This window comes from Stomoxys calcitrans, chromosome 2, assembly GCF_963082655.1.
Source record: "Stomoxys calcitrans chromosome 2, idStoCalc2.1, whole genome shotgun sequence".
In the NCBI taxonomy this organism is placed as follows: domain Eukaryota; kingdom Metazoa; phylum Arthropoda; class Insecta; order Diptera; family Muscidae; genus Stomoxys; species Stomoxys calcitrans.
The window spans coordinates 49,497,502-49,518,410 of NC_081553.1; the positions used below are offsets into that span (position 1 = coordinate 49,497,502).

Sequence of the window (20,909 nt, forward strand, 5' to 3'; positions counted from 1 at the left end):
CGGCTTCTGGTTGCTCTTCACTCCAAATGCGGCAATTTTGCTTATTTACGTAGCCATTCAACCAGAAATGAGCCTCATCGCTGAACAAAATTTGTCGATAAAAAAGCGGATTTTCTGCCAACTTTTCTAGGGCCCATTCACTGAAAATGATTTGCAAGCGTTGCTCGTTAGTAAGTCTATTCATGATGAAATGTCAAAGCATACTGAGCATCTTTCTCTTTGACACCATGTCTGAAATCCCACGTGATCTGTCAAATACTAATGCATGAAAATCCTAACCTCAAAAAAATCACCCTTTAGTATTTCGTATAAAAGTTATAGGAAATCATGTTGAATTGAAAAAATTCTTACGATAAATCTGAACAAGTAATTGGAATATCTGGCCATACCTATAAGACATTTGTTGATTAGAGATTATTTCATGTTGGTTCGTTGCCTTTTTGTTTTTTGTTTCTGCCAACCTTTTTTTAACCAAAACAAAAGAGTTTGTGAAACGTCTTGTGATTTTAGATAAATCAAATATCTGTTTTCAAGGTTCCCCTCTGTCGGAAAATACAGCAACTACGGTTGTGTTATCTATGCCTTTCTTGTCTCTCTGGTAAGACGAAGGTAGTCTCTCTCTCTCTCTTTCTCTTCTCTCTGTTAACCTAAGTTATTTATTTATTGAAATATTGAACAAATAAAATTGGTTGGCTCTCTTCTCCATTGCTCAAGTGTAAAGGAAGAAGAAGCAAAAACAAAATAACAACGTCTTAACGCGGCCTTAGTATGCGAGTGAGTTTTAGTGTTGCGGCGCTGTTGAGGATGACGAAATGGTAAAGTGAACGAGCGGTTAGCGGTAGTGTTGTGTGGCTCTGTGTATTTATATAGTCATGAATCCTTTGAAAAACGCGTTGCTACTTTAAAAAATATTTAATTAAATGTTTTAAGGGAAAATAAATTACAAAGAAAAAAATATTTAAAGTCTGTAACCTAATAAAAAACAGACAAATTAAATTTACAAATAAAATATATAGAAAGCAAATTAAATGTGAAGGTGAAGCAACATAATTGCCTAGGTATTTCTTATCGAAAAAAGGGGTGTTGTGTTTTGTATAGATAAATCAATTATTTGGCATTAAAAGAAAGCGCATAATAGAAGAAAAAAAAAATAGAGAAAGTGGAAATAATTATCCCCAAGAAGAAAGCAAATACAACAATTCAAAGCCCTAAAACAGCGATAGCGATACAATGTCAAATTGTCGCAGAAAATTACGTGTTTTACCTTCGTCAGCTGATTACGTTTCGCTGCTTTCAAAGCAAAGTGGTGATGATGGCGGCGGTGGCGTTGCTGGTGAAGACGAGTCAACTGAAGTCGCAGCCCATGTTAACAACAACCATTTAGCTACGACAACAGATGTGGTGGGAAATGATAGCTTGGCTAGTTCTACACCACCAACAACAACAAACTTTTCATCCGCATCCTCTGCCGGTAGTAATAAATTGCCTTTAACCGAAACAAAATCTTTGGAATTAAGTGTACATCACATTGCAGCAGCTATTCTGGGAGATGAAGATTACGATGATGATATAGCAAAGTAAGTGCTGCAAATTAAATGAGTTCTTTTTTTTTTAAACATCATTAAAGGTGGCGTAACATTAAAAAGTAACCAAAACAGAAAATTTTATTTATTAATCTGCTTGACAGACATTTTGTCATATGGCTGGCTTTGCCATTGCCTAGTTTGTTTGCATTCTCATCTTACATTGTTGTTACTTTTTCTCAATGGTTGACAGCATGCATCGAGGTGCAGAATGTAAACAAAACGGTTTTCTATGTGGTATGGCGTGGGTGTGAGAACATTAAGTGCGAGAGAGAGAGAGAGAGAGAGAGCATAGTGTAATAACAAACTTTGTAACCCCCCCTCACATTTATGCTCAACCTAAAATTCTTTGGGTCGAGGCATGGCGTATAATATGATGTAGTGTGCCTAATGTAAAAAAGAGTTAACGGTGCTTTTAACCACATCGTTTGCATTTTAATGTAATCTGATAATAATGTTTGAATTTCCTTTTTGCTTGAGTTAGAAATCAAATCAATCGTATGACAATTTTTAACATTAACCCATTGATAAACACATGCACATGTGGAAGTGTGCGCACGGCTTGGATGTTTTCTAGATAAATTGTATTTATGAATTGACGTTTACATTGACGTCTGCTGCTTTGCGTGCCGCAACTCCCCTAGAAGGTCATTAGCAAACATTTTTTTGTTTGGTTGGACCGCATAACAATGTACAGTGGATCAAGAAGGCACAATAGGAGAATAATGAGAATATTTAAAAAATAAAAAAAATTTTTAAAAATTAAAGTTATTAGTTAAAAATTAAATGTAGGTCACATAAAACTAAATAGACAACTTCTGCCGTAGTTTGCTTCTTGTGCAAAAATCTTTCAAAAAGGACTCTTAACTGAATGCCAACGTCGTCAGCATCAGCGATTACATTGCTTAACATTCTTAGTTTTTTCCACCTACTTAGTTAGGTTTTGAGAGAAAGGGTGATTGGGGTTAGTAGCTATTAATAACATTTATAATAAAGGGTGAATGGAGATATTATCTTTTTGGCAACACTGGTTTGAACAGCTCATGCAAACATCTTCAGTTTGGTCTATATATCATGACTCGTTTTACAAACGAACAACGCTTGCAAATTTAGAGCTGGGGCCTAATTCTCCCATCCGCAATCGACTTAATACGATCGAATTTCGCATTTTTTGGATTATGACATCCGTTATCAATTAATTCTATTCGAAACTTCGAACAGAAATGTGCAAGTTTTTTCCCCTATTGTAATTAACAAATTTTTGTCTATTTTTTAAAAACTAGGCTAAAAATTGGACATCGAAGTATTTATTTCATAAAATAAAACTATAATTAAAATATATATTCACATCTCTTGGTACCTTAAATTTGACAAAAATTACATTTGTGCTTTTTGAGTAAATATTCGAACAAAATCTCGCTCGATAGTGGATGCGAGAAATAGGCCCCAAGCTATCGATAATCGCAACATTCGATATTTCCGATGGTTTTAATAATAAATATCGATAGTATCCATACTATCGTTAATTTCCAATCAACCATATATCAACCGAAAATGAGAAGTAAAACCCCGTTTACACTGCTCATTAAATCCGTATTTAAGGCTCTCGTCAGCTGATTATATAAAGGGAAAACAGATGTTTGGGCCATTAAATCCGGATTTAAAGAGCAGTGTAAACGGGGTTTTAAAATCAGGAGATCGATTTAAATAGAAGCAATATCAATGCATAGACCAAATAAAACCAATGTAAATAAAGTCAGATGGAAGTCATAAGTGAAATCATTGTACAAAACGTTAGTCTAATCGGATGAAAATTGCGCCCTCTATAGGCGCAATGTATCTTAAAGGATACATTCATTGGTGGATTGCTTATTATACCCACCACCGAAGGATGGGGATATTCTCATTTTGTCATTTCGTTTGCAACACAACGAAATATCCATTTTCGACCCCGTAAAGTATATATATTCTTGATCGTCGTAAAAATCCAAGACGATCTGGCCATGTCCGTCCGTCTGTCTGTTGAAATCACGCTACAGTCTTTAAAAATTGAGATATTGAGCTGAAATTTTGCACAGATTCTTTTTTTGTCCATAAGTAGGTTAAGTTCGAAGATGGGCTATATCGAAATATATCCTGATATAGCCCGCATATAAACCGATCCGCCGATTTAGGGTCTTAGGCCCATAAAAGCCACGATTTTGCTGAAATTTAGACCGTGGGCCCACAAATGACAAATTTATAATCCGATTTCGCCGAGCATTTTTTTTGTTTTTGTTTAGTGTTGCAAAAAATTTAACTTTTGCGATAGTATCCATCGGAAAAATATCAATCGATATTCAGCCAGAAAATTAAATATCGATAGTGCTATCGATATTTTGCCAGCTCTATGCTAATTATTGAATTTCATTATCAAAATGCGTGCACTGTTAAGAAATTTCATCGCGCGCTTCTTCCATTGAGCGACGAAGATCATTTTTGGCTCAAAGGGTACGTAATTAAGCAGAATTGTCGATTTTGGAGTGAAGACTAGCCAGAAGCATTGCAAGAGCTACTAATGCATCCAGTAAAAGTCACAGTTTGGTGCGGTTTATGGACTGGTGGCATCATTGGACCGTACTTCTTCAAAGATGATGCGAATCGTAACGTAACTGTGAAAGGTGAGCGCTATCGTGAGATGATGTCCAACCTTTTTTTGCCCATTGTGCACTGGCATGGCATGTGGTTTCAACAAGACGGTGCCAATTGTCCCACAGCACGCATAACAGTGGACTTATTGAGAGTGAGAATTGGATTATGCACCATTTGAGGTGCATGACCCTTTAGTATCATAGACTTTTTTATACACCTATTCTAATTTACTCGAAATTAACTTATTTTTAAATATTTTTTTTATTGCATTTTTTTCTCTTTTCCATTCCATTTCTAACCCTTTTGGCCCTTTGGGCCACTGTTAATTGTCAATTCACTTTTATTTGGGGTTTTTAGTTGCTTTTCACTGTCTTATCTTAATTTTATTTCAGAAATATTTCTTTAAAAAAAACCGGCTTATTTTCGTATATAGAAATTTCAAACTGGTATTGGTTGGTATTTGTTGCAGTGGGATTTTGCGTTGAACGTTTAAACGGTTACGGTCGGTGATCGGTACATAGTCGTTGTGTATTCGGACAGACGTTAATAAAAAGCACACACATACGCACATACACACACACACGCTGCATGACATTGGAAAGTTTAGCTTTGTCATCATCGCCATCAGCATTCATATGTCTGCCGTGTGGCGTTCGTTGTCAAACATGGTAGATAATCAGTTTTATTATTTGATGAGTGTGTGTGTGCGAGAGAGAGGGAGATGACAAGAGAAAAGGGCAACGAAGGCTTGTTGATCATTCGCATTCAAGCTAATTAACATAATTTACATGTCAAAGTCAATGTTGAGCTCTCATTATATTTATCTTTTAGTTTGAACTCCATGTCAAGTTTTTGATTATCCAATGGTTTTTCAATTGTTTTTTTTTGTTATCCCAAAGCTTTTTTTATCTGGCGCCTTGATGTACAGAAAGTTCAACCGCAATCAATGTGTTGACTCGGTTATTGACTTGCTTGTATCTCGTTCATTGGCCGGCCATACCTTTGAATTAAAATACATACTTTGTTGTTTGCAATAACTTTGTATCTTTGTACAATTCCTCATAATTTAAGATACCTTTAAAACGGGTAACACTTTAGGGGACTCATGCTTTTGCACACAAAACCACCTTTTGCGGTGTATTAGAGTGTCTAAAATGTTTGAGGTGTGAACAAAATAATTGCCATGAGAGTAATGATAGACAAAGTGGCAAAATGTAGCACATATTAAGTAAAATTGTGTTAGCATAGGTCATTCTACACTCTATGTAACCTGTAAACTTTTAGTAATGGAAACTAAAAATACACTCCATTCGGGAAAAATATGCTACATACAGAGTTTTTTAGCTTTTAAGACTTACCTCATTTCCCTTTCAGTATCTCGTGGGGATATATCGCCATGTAACATGTCTTCTCCCCAACGAAGTTACTAATTAGGCTAAAATGCTATGTTGCCTGGGTGTGTTTTTAACTTCTGGGAGTTAGTTACAATGAAAATGTTTGAAGTTAGCCATCATAACTATGGCAAGATATTCAATGGGTATTTCCTCAGTAAGAGTCGTCAATGGAATTATTGCCAGTTAGAAATATTATATAGCATTCTGTTTTTAATCATAAGAGCCGATAAATGCTAAACAGTGCTTTGGATCAATTTTGGGAGCTATATTGAGTCGAAGGCCACCGTAGCGCAGATGTTAGCATATCCGCCTATGACGCTGAACGCCTGGGTTGGAATCCTGGCGGGAATATCAAAAATTGTCAGCGGTGGTTATCCCCTCCTAATGCTGGCGACATTTGTGAGGTACTTTGTCATATAAAAATTTATTTGGCTTCTAAGGGCTGAAGACGTCAAATCTAGGGATCGATTTATATGGAGGCTATATCTGTTTATAGACCGATGCAAATCATACTTAGCATGGATGTTGAAAGTCATAACTCAAGTCTTTGTTCCAATTTTTAGCCAAATCGGATGAAAATTGAGGCTTCTAAGTGCTCAAGAAGTCAAATCCGGGGATCGGTTAATTGGGGGGCTATATCTGTTTATAGACCAATTTAAATCATGCTATGCATGTATGTTAAAAGTCATAACTCAAGTCTTTGTTCCAAATTTCAGCCAAATTGGATGAAAATTGAGTTTTCAAAGGTCTCAAGAAGTCAAATCCGGGGATCGGGGACCTACTTATTTTTATAGACCGATTAGGATCCTACTTGACTCAAGTCTTTGTTCAAAATTTCAGCCAAATTGGATGAAAATTGAGGCTTCTAAGGGCTCAAAAAGTCAAATCCGGAGATTGATTTATATGGGGGTCTCTTTATTTATAGACCAATTCAGATCGTACTTGGCTTGAATATTGGAAGTATTAACCCAAGTCTTTCTTCAAAATTTCAGCCAAATAGGATGAAAACTGAGGCTTCTAAGGGCTCGAGAAGTCAAATCCGGGGATCGATTTATATGGGGGCTACACCTGTTTATAGACCGATTCAGATTTTACATAGCTTGGGTGTTGAAGGTCATAACTCAAGTTACGGATGAAAATTGAGGTTTCTAAGGGGTCGAGAAGTCAAATCCGGGGATCGGTGTATATGGGGGCTATATCTGTTTAAAGACCGATTCAGACCGTACTTGGCTTGGATGTTGAAAGTCTCCTCCTCTTTACACTAAAATACTGGTGGTGACCTTACCTTCCTGGTTGGTATTGACCTTATGGCCATTTTACTGTCCGTAAATATATTCACACTCGACGTCCTCACAGGACCGTATTATGGTCAGGCATTCTAAAATAGATCTCAGTCCTTGAGTTTTACCTGCTTTATTTTTGTTTAAAAAGTTAGAGCACTATAAAAACATTGCGATTTTGTGGCGCTAATATCTGGCCGGTTTTAAAGGCAGCTATCTCAGATGAGTCAGATGTCCACAACACAGATGAGAGATGAACCCATACTGGCCTGTATTTTGCCACGTTAAAGTCACTAAGACTTATCATCCCCTACGTCAACTTAAAACTAACAATAATTAATAAAACAAAATCAAAGAACTCACTCTGGTTTAAAGAATTAAAAAAAATTCAATTAAAAACTATCAGAAGTTTCAATTTGAACACAATAGTAAAACTGCATTTCACAAAGCAGCTGTCTACGTTCCTGCTTATCAAGCAATTGTATATTTTTGGTTTTTCTTCTTCTTTGTCACTGTTTTCAAACACCCCTTATCTGAAGGATGTAAGAAGCTTTTAATAAATTTTAAGTGCTGATAAGAGATATTTTTTTTTTCGTTTTTGCTCTGGTTCAACGAAGGTGGTCTCCGCCAAGTAGGAGGTGGTGGCATTAGGTGAGTGCGGTATGTTTTCTTTTGGCAACTGATAAGAGTGGACTACGTTTGAATTTTAATTCTGCTTGGTTGTTTCTTATGCCCTCCACCATAGGATGGGGATATACTAATTTCGTCATTCTGTTTGTAACCCCTCGATATATTCGTCTAAGACCCCATAAAGTATATGTATATTCTTGATCGTCATGACATTTTTTTAAGACGATCTAGCCATGTCTGTCTGTCTGCCTATTGAAACCACGCTAACTTTCGAAAGAGTAAAGGTGGCCGCTTGAAATTTTGCGCAAATACTTCTTATTGGTGTAGGTCAGTTGGGATTGTAAATACGCCATATCGGTTCATGTTTTGATATAGCTGCCATATAAGCCAATCTTTGATTTTGACTTCTTGAGCCACTAGAGGGCGCAATTTTTTATCCGATTTGGGTGAAATTTTGCACAACTTGTTTTGTTATGACTTTTAAAAAACTGTGTTAAGTATGGTTGAAACCGGTCCATGTTTAGATATAGCTGCCAAATAAACCGATCTGTGGTCTTAACTTCTTGAGCCACTAGAGGGCGCAATTCCTATCCTACTCGGTTGAAATTTTGCATGAGGTGTTTTGTTATGATTTTTAACCAGTGTGCTAAGTATGGTTGAAATCGGTTCATAAGCTATTATATCTGTCATTTAAATCGATCTGGGGTCTTGACTTCTTGAGCCACTAGAGGGCGCAATTCTTATCCGAATTGGCTGATATTTTGCATGAGGTGTTTTGTTATGATTTTCAACAAGTGTGCTAAGTATGGTTGAAATCGGTTCATAACCAGTTATAGCTGTCATTTAAACTGATCTGGGGTCTTGACTTTTTAAGCCACTAGAGGGCGCAATTCTTATCCGAATTGGCTAAAATTTTGCACGACATGTTTCGTTATGACTTCCAACAACTGTGCTAGGTATGGTTCAAATCGGTCTATAACCTGATATAGCTGTCATTTAAACCGATCTTGAATCTTGACTTCGGTTCATAACCTGTTATATCTGTCATTTAAATCGATCTGGGTTCTTGACTTCTTGAGCCACTAGAGGGCGCAATTCTTATCCGAATTGGCTGATATTTTGCATGAGGTGTTTTGTTATGATTTTCAACAAGTGTGCTAAGTATGGTTGAAATCGGTTCATAACCTGTTATAGCTGTCATTTAAACCGATCTGGGGTCTTGACTTTTTAAGCCACTAGAGGGCGCAATTCTTATCCGATTTGGCTGAAATTTTGCACGACATGTTTCGTTTTGACTTCCAACAACTGTGCTAGGTATGGTTAAAATCGGTCTTTAACCTGATATAGCTGCTATATAAACCGATCTTGGATCTTGACTTCTTGAGCCACTAGAGGGCGCAATTCCTGTCCGACTCGGTTGAAATTTTGCATGAGGTGTTTTGTCATTATGTTCAACAGCTGTCCTAAGGATGGTTGAAATCGGTCCATAACCTGATAAAGCTGTCATATAAACCGATCTGGGGTCTTGACTTCTTGAGCCTTTAGAGGACGCAATACTTATCCGATTTGGCAAAAATTTTCCACAACGTGTTTTGTTATGATATCCAACAACTGTGCCAAATATTATTCAAATCGGTCTACAACCTGATATAGCTGCCATATAAACCAATCTGGGATCTTGACTTCTTGAGCCTCTAGAGGGCGCTATTATTATCCCATTTGGCTAAAATATTGTATGAGGTGTATTGTTATGACTGCCAACAACAGTGCTAAGTATGGTTGAAATCGATATATAACCTGATATAGCTGTCATATAAACCGATCTGGGATCTTGACTTCTTGAGCCTTTAGAGGACGCAATTCTTATCCGATTTGGCAAAAATTTTGCACAACGTGTTTTGTTATGACTTCCAAAAACTGTGCCAGGTATGCTTCAAATTGGTTCATGTTTTGATATAGCTGCCATATAAACCGATCGTGAATCTTGACTTCTTGAGCCAGTACAGAGCACAATTCTTATCCGATTTGGCTAAAATTTAGTATTATGTGTTTTGTTATTACTTTTAACAATTGTGCCAAATATGGTTCAAATTGGTCCATAACCTGATATGGCTGCCATATAAACCGATATGGGATCTTGACTTCTTAGCCCTCTAGAGAGCGCAATTATTATCAAACGGCTTCTCTTATGACCTTCAAATATGGTCGGAAGCGGTCTATAGCCTAATACAGCTCCCGTATAAACGATCTCTCAATTTTACTCCTTGAGGCCCTAAAGTGCGCAATTCTTTTTCGAATTGGGTTAAATTTTACACAATGACTTCTATTATGGTCTCCAACATTCAATTCAATTATGATCCAAATCGCACAATAACTAAATATTGGGTTGCCCAAAAAGTAATTGCGGATTTTTTGAAAGAAAGTAAATGCATTTTTAATAAAACTTAAAATGAACTTTAATCAAATATACTTTTTTTACACTTTTTTTTCTAAAGCAAGCTAAAAGTAACAGCTGATAACTGACAGAAGAAAGAATGCAATTACTGAGTCACAAGCTGTGAAAATTTGTCAACACCGACTATATGAAAAATCCGCAATTACTTTTTGGGCAACCCAATATATCTCCTAAAAAGCGATACCGAGAAAAGAACTCGACAAATGCGATCCATGATGGAGGGTATATAAAATTCGACCCGGACGAACTTAGCACGCTTTTATTTGTTTTTTTTTTACTCATTTTTTTTTCGCATGCATTCAAAGTGGATTGAATTTCTATTTTTGCGTTGGCGTTTATTGTTTATTTTTTTTCTTTCTACAATGATTCTTTTGTTGTTTTTCTCTTTATGTTTCATATTTGTTAATACCTTTAAATGCTTGCTCAAAGAAAGAATGGAAAAAGCAAAGACATAGTATCGTAGTATTATATTCTAGTCAAAAAAACATGTCGCCGGCTAAATTACGCACACTTTGGTTTAATCATTTGGCGCGCTATTCTTGCGAATATTGTTCATCATGTCTATAGTTTAATGGAATTGTATGTGTTTTCGAATTTTACAGCTAATGTTGTGTCCAATTAAGATATGGGACGACACATTGGCAACAAGTTAAGGAAAATTTAAAAAGAAAATAAATTTGCCATCCGCAAACAAATGTGATATTTAAGTAAAAATTACTTTCGTCATTTGTATCACAGTTCCGCTTACTATGACGATGGTTTATGTCTGAATTTCACATTAAAAGCTTTAATAATTAATGAATTAAATTAAAATCACAATGGATATATGTTCCAAAATCAAATTGTTTTATAAATATTTTGTAAATTTTGTTTGTTTTTATTCCATTTAATTTTAGAAAATTTATAACTAGGCATAGCTATGACGCGGTCACGCGTGCTTTGTCTATTCAGAGATAAGGGACAACAGCCACATATATTTTCCCTTAAACATTTGCCTTTGTCACAAATCGCTGAATGATGATATTACACTTGTCTACAAAATATCGGCACTATAAAAATGACTGAAATTTGCCAAATGTTGTGATATTTAAGTTCCATTATCTCTTTAACGGCAATAATGAAGGATGTGAAATAGAGTCATTTTTGTAAGTCATCAAAGAGTTATAGCTTTCTAAAGTGTTATACCTTCGCAAAGTGTTATACTTTCTCAAAGTGTTATACTTTCGCAAAGTGTAATACCTTCGCAAAGTGTTATACCTTCGTAAAGTGTTATACCTTCGTAAAGTGTTTTACCTTCGCAAAGTGTTACACATTCGCAAAGTGTTATTTTTATACCCACCACCGAAGGATGGGGGTATATTCATTTTGGCATTCCGTTTGCAACACATCGAAATATAAATTTCCGACCCTATAAAGTATATATATTCTTGATCAGCATAAAAATCTAAGAAAATCTATCCATGTCCGTCCGTCTGTCCGTCTGTGTGTTGAAATCACGCTACAGTCTATAAAAATTGAGATATTGAGCTGAAACTTTGCACAGATTCTATTTTTCCACAAGGAAGTTAAGTTCAAAGATGGGCTATATCGGACTATATCTTTATAAACCGATCCGCCGATTTAGGGTCTTAGGACAATAAAAGCCACATTTATTATCCGATTTTGCCAAAATTTGGGACAGTCAGTTGTGTTAGGCCCGTCGACATCCTTCTTCAATTTGGCCCGATGTCTCGATTGAAGGCTTTGGGTCCATTAAAGGCGCATTTATTGTGTTAGGCCCCACGACATACTTCTGCAATATGGCACAGATCGGTCCAGATTTGGATATAGCTGCCATATAGACCAATCTCTCGATTAAAGGTTTTGGGCCTAAAAAAGGCGCATAAAATGTAAGGCCCCTAGATAATCGGGGCGCCCTTTGGCAACTCTTTGATATTTTGATATTTTGAGTGGTTGGAGCTGTGGTGTTAACGAGAGAAAGGACAAAATTTCAAGTCCCTAGATGGTCCTGGCTCTTGGCAGGGCCCTCCATCGAAATAAAAAAGGGTAGAGATAACTGTTTAAAATTTTGAATGGTAAGAGCTGATAGTGCTGGCGTCTCTTGGCAACCAATTGAAATTTTGAGTGGCTAGAGCTGCCCTAGATGCTCCTGGCGCCTCTTGGCAACTTAAGGTTGGTCACCTTGGCGTTTCGAAAAATAATTCGACTGCCAAATCTTCATTTGTGATCCGATTTCGATTTTTTTTTCAAAATACCCACAAAGCCCAAAAATATCTCTCTAGGTTTCGAGAATATTTGACTTTTAATTTTTATTTTTGGACGAGATTCGTATTTTGTGATTTACGAAAGCATTTGTAGTTCGATTTTCATTTTGGTGAGAACAATTTACAACGTTTTTACTTGTAGCGTTGGTATGGTGGAAACCTTTACATAAGAAGATGAAAAAACTGGCGTACGTCGGAATTACGAAAGCATTGAGACCCAGATCATTGGTGGGACGTCTACATTCAAAACTCAGGAAAGTCTCAGACTTTCGCTTTTCAGGAAGATAAAATTATGAGGCGGATGGTATGTGTGAGCAGGTGAGATCTCTGTGTACTCCACCGCTTCTTGACTCCATGTGTCATGATGGCCAGTGAACTCAAACAGTGAAGGTTATTAGGGTGAAGCTTCTAATCTGAATATAGTGCCGTATATTGGGGTGTGCCACTATGCCATTCTTTTCGCTTTCTCGTCTGGTAGTCGAAAGTGGAATCAACTTTCAGATGTGCCTCTTACCCTATAGTCTGCATCTAGTACTGAACATAATGGTGTACCTTCGAACCGAAACACGCTTATAGCTAGTCCTAGTAAGACATGCTTCCTTAACAAATCCGATAGTCCTAATAAGACATCCATCCGTAACAAAACCTCTATTCTTAATAGGACATACTGCCTTAACAAAACCGTTGTTCCTAATAAGACATCCTTCCAAAGCGAAACCGCTACTTTTAATAAGACATCGTTTCTTAACTAAATCGCTATTCCTAATAACATCAACACCACCTTTCCTTATAAGACCACCTTCACTTATAAGACCACCTTCCCTTATAGGACCACCTTCCCTTATAGGACCACCTTACCTTATAAGACCACCTTACCTTATAAGACCACCTTCCCTTATAAGACCAGCTTCCCTTGAAGGACCACCTTCCCTTATAGGACCACCTTCCCTTATAGGACCACCTTCCCTTATAGGACCACCTTTCCTTATAGGACCACCTTACCTTATAGGACCACCTTACCTTATAGGACCACCTTACCTTAAAGGACCACCTTACCTTATAGGACCACATTCCCTTATAAGACCACCTTCCCTTATAAGACCACCTTCCCTTGTAGGACCACCTTCCCCTATAGGACCACCTTCCCTTACAAGACCATCTTCCCTTATAGCACCATCTTCCTTTATAGGATCACCTTCCCTTACAGGACCACATTCCCTTATAAGACCACCTTCCCTTGTAGCAGCACCTTCCCCTATAGGACCACCTTCCCTTATAAGACCACCTTCCCTTATAGGACCACCTTCCCTTACCGGACCACCTTACCTTATAGGACCACCTTCCCCTATAGGACAACCTTCCCTTATAGGACCACCTTCCCTTATAAGACCACCTTCCCTTATAAGACCACCTTCCCTTATAAGACCACCTTCCCTTGAAGGACCACCTTCCCTTATAGGACCACCTTCCCTTATAGGACCACCTTCCCTTATAGGACCACCTTCCCTTATAGGATCACCTTACCTTATAGGACCACCTTACCTTATAGGACCACCTTCCCTTATAGGACCACCTTCTTTTATAAGACCACCTTCCTTTATAGGACAACCTTTCTATATAGGACAACCTTTCCTTATTGGACCACCTTCCCTTATAGGACCACCTTCCCTTATAGGACCACCTTACCTTATAGGACCACCTTACCTTATAGGACCACCTTCCCTTATAGGACAACCTTACCTTAAAAGACCACCTTACCTTATAAGACCACCTTACCTTATAGGACCACATTCCCTTATAAGACCACCTTCCCTTGTAGGACCACCTTCCCCTATAGGACCACCTACCCTTATAATACCACCTTCCCTTATAGGACCACCTTCCCTTACAGGACCACCTTACCTTAAAGGACCACCTTACCTTATAAGACCACCTTACCTCATAGGACCACATTCCCTTATAAGACCACATTCCCTTGTAGGACCACCTTCCCTTATAAGACCACCTTCCCTTATAGGACCATCTTCCCTTATAGGACCACCTTCCCTTACAGGACCACCTTATCTTATAGGACCACCTTCCCTTATAGGACCACTTTACCTTAAAGGATCACCTTACCTTATAAGACCACCTTACCTTAAAAGACCACCTTACCTTATAAGACCACCTTACCTTATAGGACCACATTCCCTTATAAGACCACCTTCCCTTGTAGGACCACCTTCCCCTATAGGACCACCTACCCTTATAATACCACCTTCCCTTATAGGACCACCTTCCCTTACAGGACCACCTTACCTTAAAGGACCACCTTACCTTATAAGACCACCTTACCTCATAGGACCACATTCCCTTATAAGACCACATTCCCTTGTAGGACCACCTTCCCTTATAAGACCACCTTCCCTTATAGGACCATCTTCCCTTATAGGACCACCTTCCCTTACAGGACCACCTTATCTTATAGGACCACCTTCCCTTATAGGACCACTTTACCTTAAAGGATCACCTTACCTTATAAGACCACCTTACCTTATAGGACCACATTCCCTTATAAGACCACCTTCCCTTGTAGGACCACCTTCCCCTATAGGACCACCTACCCTTATAAGACTACCTTCCCTTATAGGACCACCTTCCCTTACAGGACCATCTTACCTTAAAGGACCACCTTACATTATAAAACCACCTTACCTCATAGGACCACATTCCCTTATAAGACCACCTTCCCTTGTAGGACCACCTTCCCTTATAAGACCACCTTCCCTTATAGGACCATCTTCCCTTATAGGACCACCTTCCCTTATAGGACCACCTTACCTTATAGGACCACCTTCCCCTATAGGACCACTTTCCCTTATAAGACCACCTTCCCTTATAAGACCACCTTCCCATATAAGACCACCTTCCTTTGAAGGACCACCTTCCCTTATAGGACCACCTTCCCTTATAGGACCACCTTCCCTTATAGGACCACCTTCCCTTATAGGACCACCTTACCTTATAGGACCACCTTACCTTATAGGACCACCTTACCTTATAGGACCACCTTCCCTTATAGGACCACCTTCTTTTATAAGACCACCTTCCTTTATAGGACAACCTTTCTATATAGGACAACCTTTCCTTATTGGACCACCTTCCCTTATAGGACCACCTTACCTTATAGGACCACCTTCCCTTATAGGACCACCTTACCTTAAAGGACCACCTTACCTTATAAGACCACCTTACCTTATAGGACCACATTCCCTTATAAGACCACCTTCCTTTGTAGGACCACCTTCCCTTATAGGGCCACCTAACCTTATAAGACCACCTTCCTTTCTAGGACCACTCTCCCTTATTGGATCAACTTCCCTTATAGGTTCACCTTTCCTTATAGGACTGTGCCAACAATGGTTAGGAACCTGAGCCTCCAGAGGGCAAAATTAACCCTAGATTTGGCTTTTGCACGTAAATTTTTGCTATGGCATCCAATAGCCATACTGTGCCAAGTATGGTTAAAATAGTTTTATAACCTTATGTAGCACCCATATAAATCGATCGCCTTATTTGATATCTTGAACCTCTAGGGGCCGCAATTATTTGGCTGAAATTTTAGACTTGGTCATTTTTACGACTTTTTAAAGTCATGACAAGTACGACCCATCGGCATCTGTAGATCTATCTCCTATATATTTGGGAAAGTCATTTAAAGAACGTGTCAAATGCGAACCATGGTGGAGGGTATATAAGATTCGGCCCTGCCGAAATTATCTCTACACGCTCTCAAATGGCAGATTTCTTACTAGGTTGTTTTGACACTATCCCACTGTGCGGCAGGTGCCTAAATGAGGTGAAAATAACAGTAATCATGATAGAGAACAATAAGGCAACAAGTGCCAATGTTTTGCCTCCTGTGCTATTTAATTGGGATAAGATGAATGCTTACGTTTGTTTGTACTGCATAACTGCATATCAAATTCGATCCATTGAGAATCAAACTTACATGCTTACCCTTCCTTTAAACTAGAGTTCAATAAATCTAAAATTTCCAATGTATAAATGAATTAACCTGTCGTTGAAATATAATTATTAAGTTCAAATGTTAAAAACCTGTTGTTGCTGTTGTTGTAGCCATATTTCCATGTAGAAGTGGCGCTCCTCGTCAAGCTTCTGTAGGTGAGCAAGCTCGTTCCGGTCCAAAGGACCAATCGCTACAGGTTGGCCGTTGGTTATTTAAAGGCTTCCATAACTTGCCTTGTCATATCGACCATCGTAGGTACTCAGTATTTGTGCAAGAGCCGAACACCACGCAGATCGAACCTCAATGTTTCAGCCTGTGTGGTGCTCACAGCTAACCCGTGCCGGGTAAATATATTTACCTGTATTACAATTACACCATATGTCAATTTTTATATGCTAATCAACATTCCATTTTGAAGACGAAGTGTCTTAGATGCTATGGCTGTGTGTCTTTTTTTTGCTGTATTGGGATCGTTAAAAAAAATTATGATGAAAAACTGTAGTTTTTTTATACATATGTATGTTTTATTTCTACCACATTACACACAGTCAGACGCGTTACAGGAGATCGGTTAGAATGTTGTATATAAAATCCCGCAGATGGCGCCTTTGAATGTTGTTGCTATTAAATAACATTAATGCTGCTTCAACAAACAGAATAATAGTGCAGTGAGAGCGAGAGAGAAAGAGAGCAAAGATGTAGTGGGCAAGAGCATAAAATGGAATTGCAACCAAAACAAAAGCGCCAAACGAGCAAGCAGCTCAAATGAGCCAAAGGGTGAATGTCTGAAAAAATACCTTTCTCTTGGGATATAGAAGCAGTAGATAATTATAAGCAATGTTTATAAATGAGCAATAATTACATTTTACCTGACTTACTTTCCCCGATGGATGAGTTGTTGAAGAGCAAGGCTTCATAAGTGCAGGGGTCGTAGATTCGTGGATGGGCTGTCACTACTACTTTAGCTTATTTAACGCCACAAGGAGGTTTTTTAGTAATGATATTTTTATGCTGGGAAGCTTATGAGTTTAACATAATTTTTTTTTTGTTTTAATCATTTATTTCTGTAGTCTAGTGCTACGTGTGTGCGTCTTTTTCCAAGAAACAAGAGAAGAAAAATCCAAAAATTTGCGACTGTAAAAATCTGAAAGTGTTGAGTAAATTATGGCTTGTAGACACTAATGAGTAAAATATTATAAAAACGATTTGTGATTTGAAGAAATGACATGATTCCTGTGCGTGTGCCAGAAATTAAGGTGAGTGTGTGCAGATTTAGTATATTTCTTAACATTTCTGTGTCACATATTCCTAAGTATTTTGTAGAGTCACATATTTTTTATTAACATCATAATGAAACAATAATAGCTGAATATCTATGCATATGGTTCGCAGAAAATTGTTGGGTTGTTAATGCCTTTATTTATTACATTCATAATAAATTATTTATAAATAATCTTATAATTTGAGGAACCCCTAATTTTGAAATCACACGTAACTGAAATGAAAATGAATCAAATGAAAATTTTCGAAAATTTGTTTTGGTCAAGTCTTTATCCTCAAACACCTCATATATTAACCCCACATAAATTATTTCAACAACTAGTATTTTATGATGTTGTATAGTATTTGGTTAAATTAACACATGAGAATTAGGATTTAAAGGTATACATGATTTGCATGCGTGTACCAAAGAATTTGCCAAAAACATCTGAAATATAAAGAAGTCTACATCTCATATACAAAGGAATGGGAATTATGGCAAAGATATATCTAATGGTCAATCACCTGTTGATAAAAATAAAAAGAACCGACAATTTACGATGAAAAATGAATGAGCTGATGAATTTAAACTTCCAACGAATATCTTTCATAAAGTATTCACAAAAGAAAACATAAATCTCATACAAATCATATGGTAAACATTAATAGGTCAAGAGATTTTTTCGTGAAAACTAATTGAAGATTGATATTTCTCTCAGCATGGCAGTTTGTTTTAAGAGGTATTATGGCGTATACGCAACATCTCTTAGGCAAATTCATATTACTCATACGTTGGAGAGTGATTTCTTACGAGATCACTTTAAATGAGAGATAAACAAGTAAAAACTTGCTAAAGTTGCTATCACACGTCATGTATTGTAATATTGGTTTGCCCAAAAAGTAATTGCGGATTTTTTAAAAGAAAGTAAATGCATTTTTAATAAAACATAGAATGAACTTTAATCAAATATATTTTTTTTCACTTTTTTTCTAAAGCAAGCCTAAAGTAACAGCTGATAACTGACAGAAGAAAGAATGCAATTACAGAGTCACAAGCTGTGAAAAAATTTGTCAACGCCGACTATTTAAAGAATCCGCAATTACTTTTTGGGCAACCCAATATGTGTTTTCAAAGATAACAACTCTGAAAGTTGTACACATCGTGTGATACCTACCAAACATCTAATGCGTAAAACTCTTTCGTTTAAACGAGCTCTTATTTCATAAAAAATGCAATACATATGGGAACACATACCGATTAAAGCATGCTCTATTCATATTTGACATACATAAGGAATGTCTTGTGAAGACAGAAATTGACAGCACTATGCTAGCAGATAAAGTTCACCCGGTCGAACCTTGGGAACCCACCACTATGGATTCTACAAACAATTTATGCAAATTCACTTAGTTGATGTGCGTATTTTAGTTACAAAAATTTCCAACAATTCAGTCGAAAATTGAAGCTTCTTGGAGCCGTAGAAGACTATTCTGCAGATCCGTTTATACGGGATTTATATAAGGTTATAGAGCGATTTGGATCGTACTAAACACCATTGTTGAAAGTCGTAACAGAACATTACGTGCAAAATTTCAGAGAAATCGCATGGCAATCGTGGCTTCCAGGGGCTCAAAATGTTAAATTGTGTGATTGGTTCATAGCTATATCATGTTATAAACAGATTTTAACTTTTGAAACAGTTGTTGGAAGTTGTAAGTATTGCGCAAATCGGATGACGATTGCGGCTTCTATGAGCTCAAGGTCTCAAATCGGGAGATCGGCTTATTAGGTTTAGACCGATTTAAACCATATCACAATTGTTGATTGTTCAAACAGGAAACTACGTGCAAAATTTCCGCCAAATCAGATGACGATTGCGACTTCCAGGAGCTCAAGATCTCAAATCGGGGTATCGGTTAATATGGTAGCTATATCAACTTTGAGACCGATTTGTGTTATACTTATCCCGGACGTTGGAAGTCATAAAAAAACTTCACGTGTGAAATTTTGGTCATACTAGATAATAATTGCGGCTTCTAGGGGGACTACGAGGTCAAGTCATAGAACCACTTTATATGGGAGCTTTATATGAGTCTAACCCCTGTGTCAAATTTTGAAATTTGGAAATAAGTGCAACTTCTTCTTAGACCTTACATCTGGAGATAGGTCAGTTTGGGAGGATATATCAGGACATTGAACTATTGTATTTGGACTACATTCAAAAGGGATATATAGCGTTCCAAGATAAATCACTGCGCCAAGATTCAAATAAATCGGGTATTAATAGCCCTTAGACTTTGATTTTAAATCGGGAAATAGCTCTATATGAGGGTTTTATCAAGATAATGTCCGATCTGGACCATATTCGATACAGATGTAGAGAGTCTCAAGGCAACTCATTCTGCCAAATCGCAGCTATTTCCAAATATGATCCGATCAGCATATTCATATTCGAGAATAATGTGTAAGGGTCTAATACAATTTAATTTTAGCAAAATCGCATAATAAATAGGCAAGTTATAGTTGAAATCGGTAAATGGGTATATGTGGCAGATATTTTCGAATATGGTCTAAACCATACTCCGCACGGAAGGGCGGGTCTTACACAGATCACATTGCAAAACTTCAGCAAAATAGTATAATAAATGCGGCTTCTATTGGCCTTAGACCATAAATCGGTAGATCGGTCTATATGGGCTCTATATCATGACATTGTTCGATGGAGACCATATTCAATGGTGCCAAGATAAATCATTGTGACAAATTAAATCTAAGTCGTATAATAATTGCAGCTTTTATGAGCATTCGACCTTAAATTGGAAGATGGTGCTATATGGGGGCTGTATCAATGTATTGTCCGATCTGGACAGATACGGATATCGAGCGTCTCAAGGCAATCCATTGTGCCAAATTTCAACAAAAGCGGATAATAAATCCGGTTTTTATGGGACTTAGACCTAAGTCCCATAAGTCCCTAAGTCCCATAAAAACCGGATTTATTATCCGCTTTTGTTGAAATTTGGCACAATGGATTGCCTTGAGACGCTCGATATCCGTATCTGTCCATGGAGGCTATACGAGTACGGATATACGAGGTCTGCTATATAAATTTCTGATCTAATATTGAACGTTGTGATTTTTATCATCAACAATGGGTTTAATGTTTTTCAAAGTATTCTTTAGCATGATTTATACACTTTTTCATGTTCTTAAGTACTTTTTCCACTCCGATTGAGGCACTTCCAAAACATGGTTGTTGAACGCTTCAATAGCATTTTCTGGCCAACAAAATCATTGATCTGAACAGAAACGGATATAGAGGGTCTCAAGGCATCCCACTGTGTCAAATTTCAGCAAAAGCGGCTGTACGAGGTCTGCTATATAAATATCTGACCCAATATT

The 20,909-nt window shown here is 37.5% G+C and overlaps 1 protein-coding gene across 1 annotated transcript in view; it reads left to right on the top strand.

Moving 5' to 3' along the window:
* The first annotated feature begins 801 nt into the window (after window positions 1–801).
* Window positions 802–20,909, top strand: part of LOC106092168 (mitogen-activated protein kinase kinase kinase 4) — an 82,566-nt gene continuing 62,458 nt past the window's right edge. Inside the window, exon 1 of the mRNA XM_013258944.2 lies at window positions 802–1,577. Within this exon, the coding sequence (XP_013114398.2) occupies window positions 1,231–1,577 (347 nt within the window). The 5' untranslated portion in view covers window positions 802–1,230. The remainder of the gene's footprint in view (window positions 1,578–20,909) is intronic.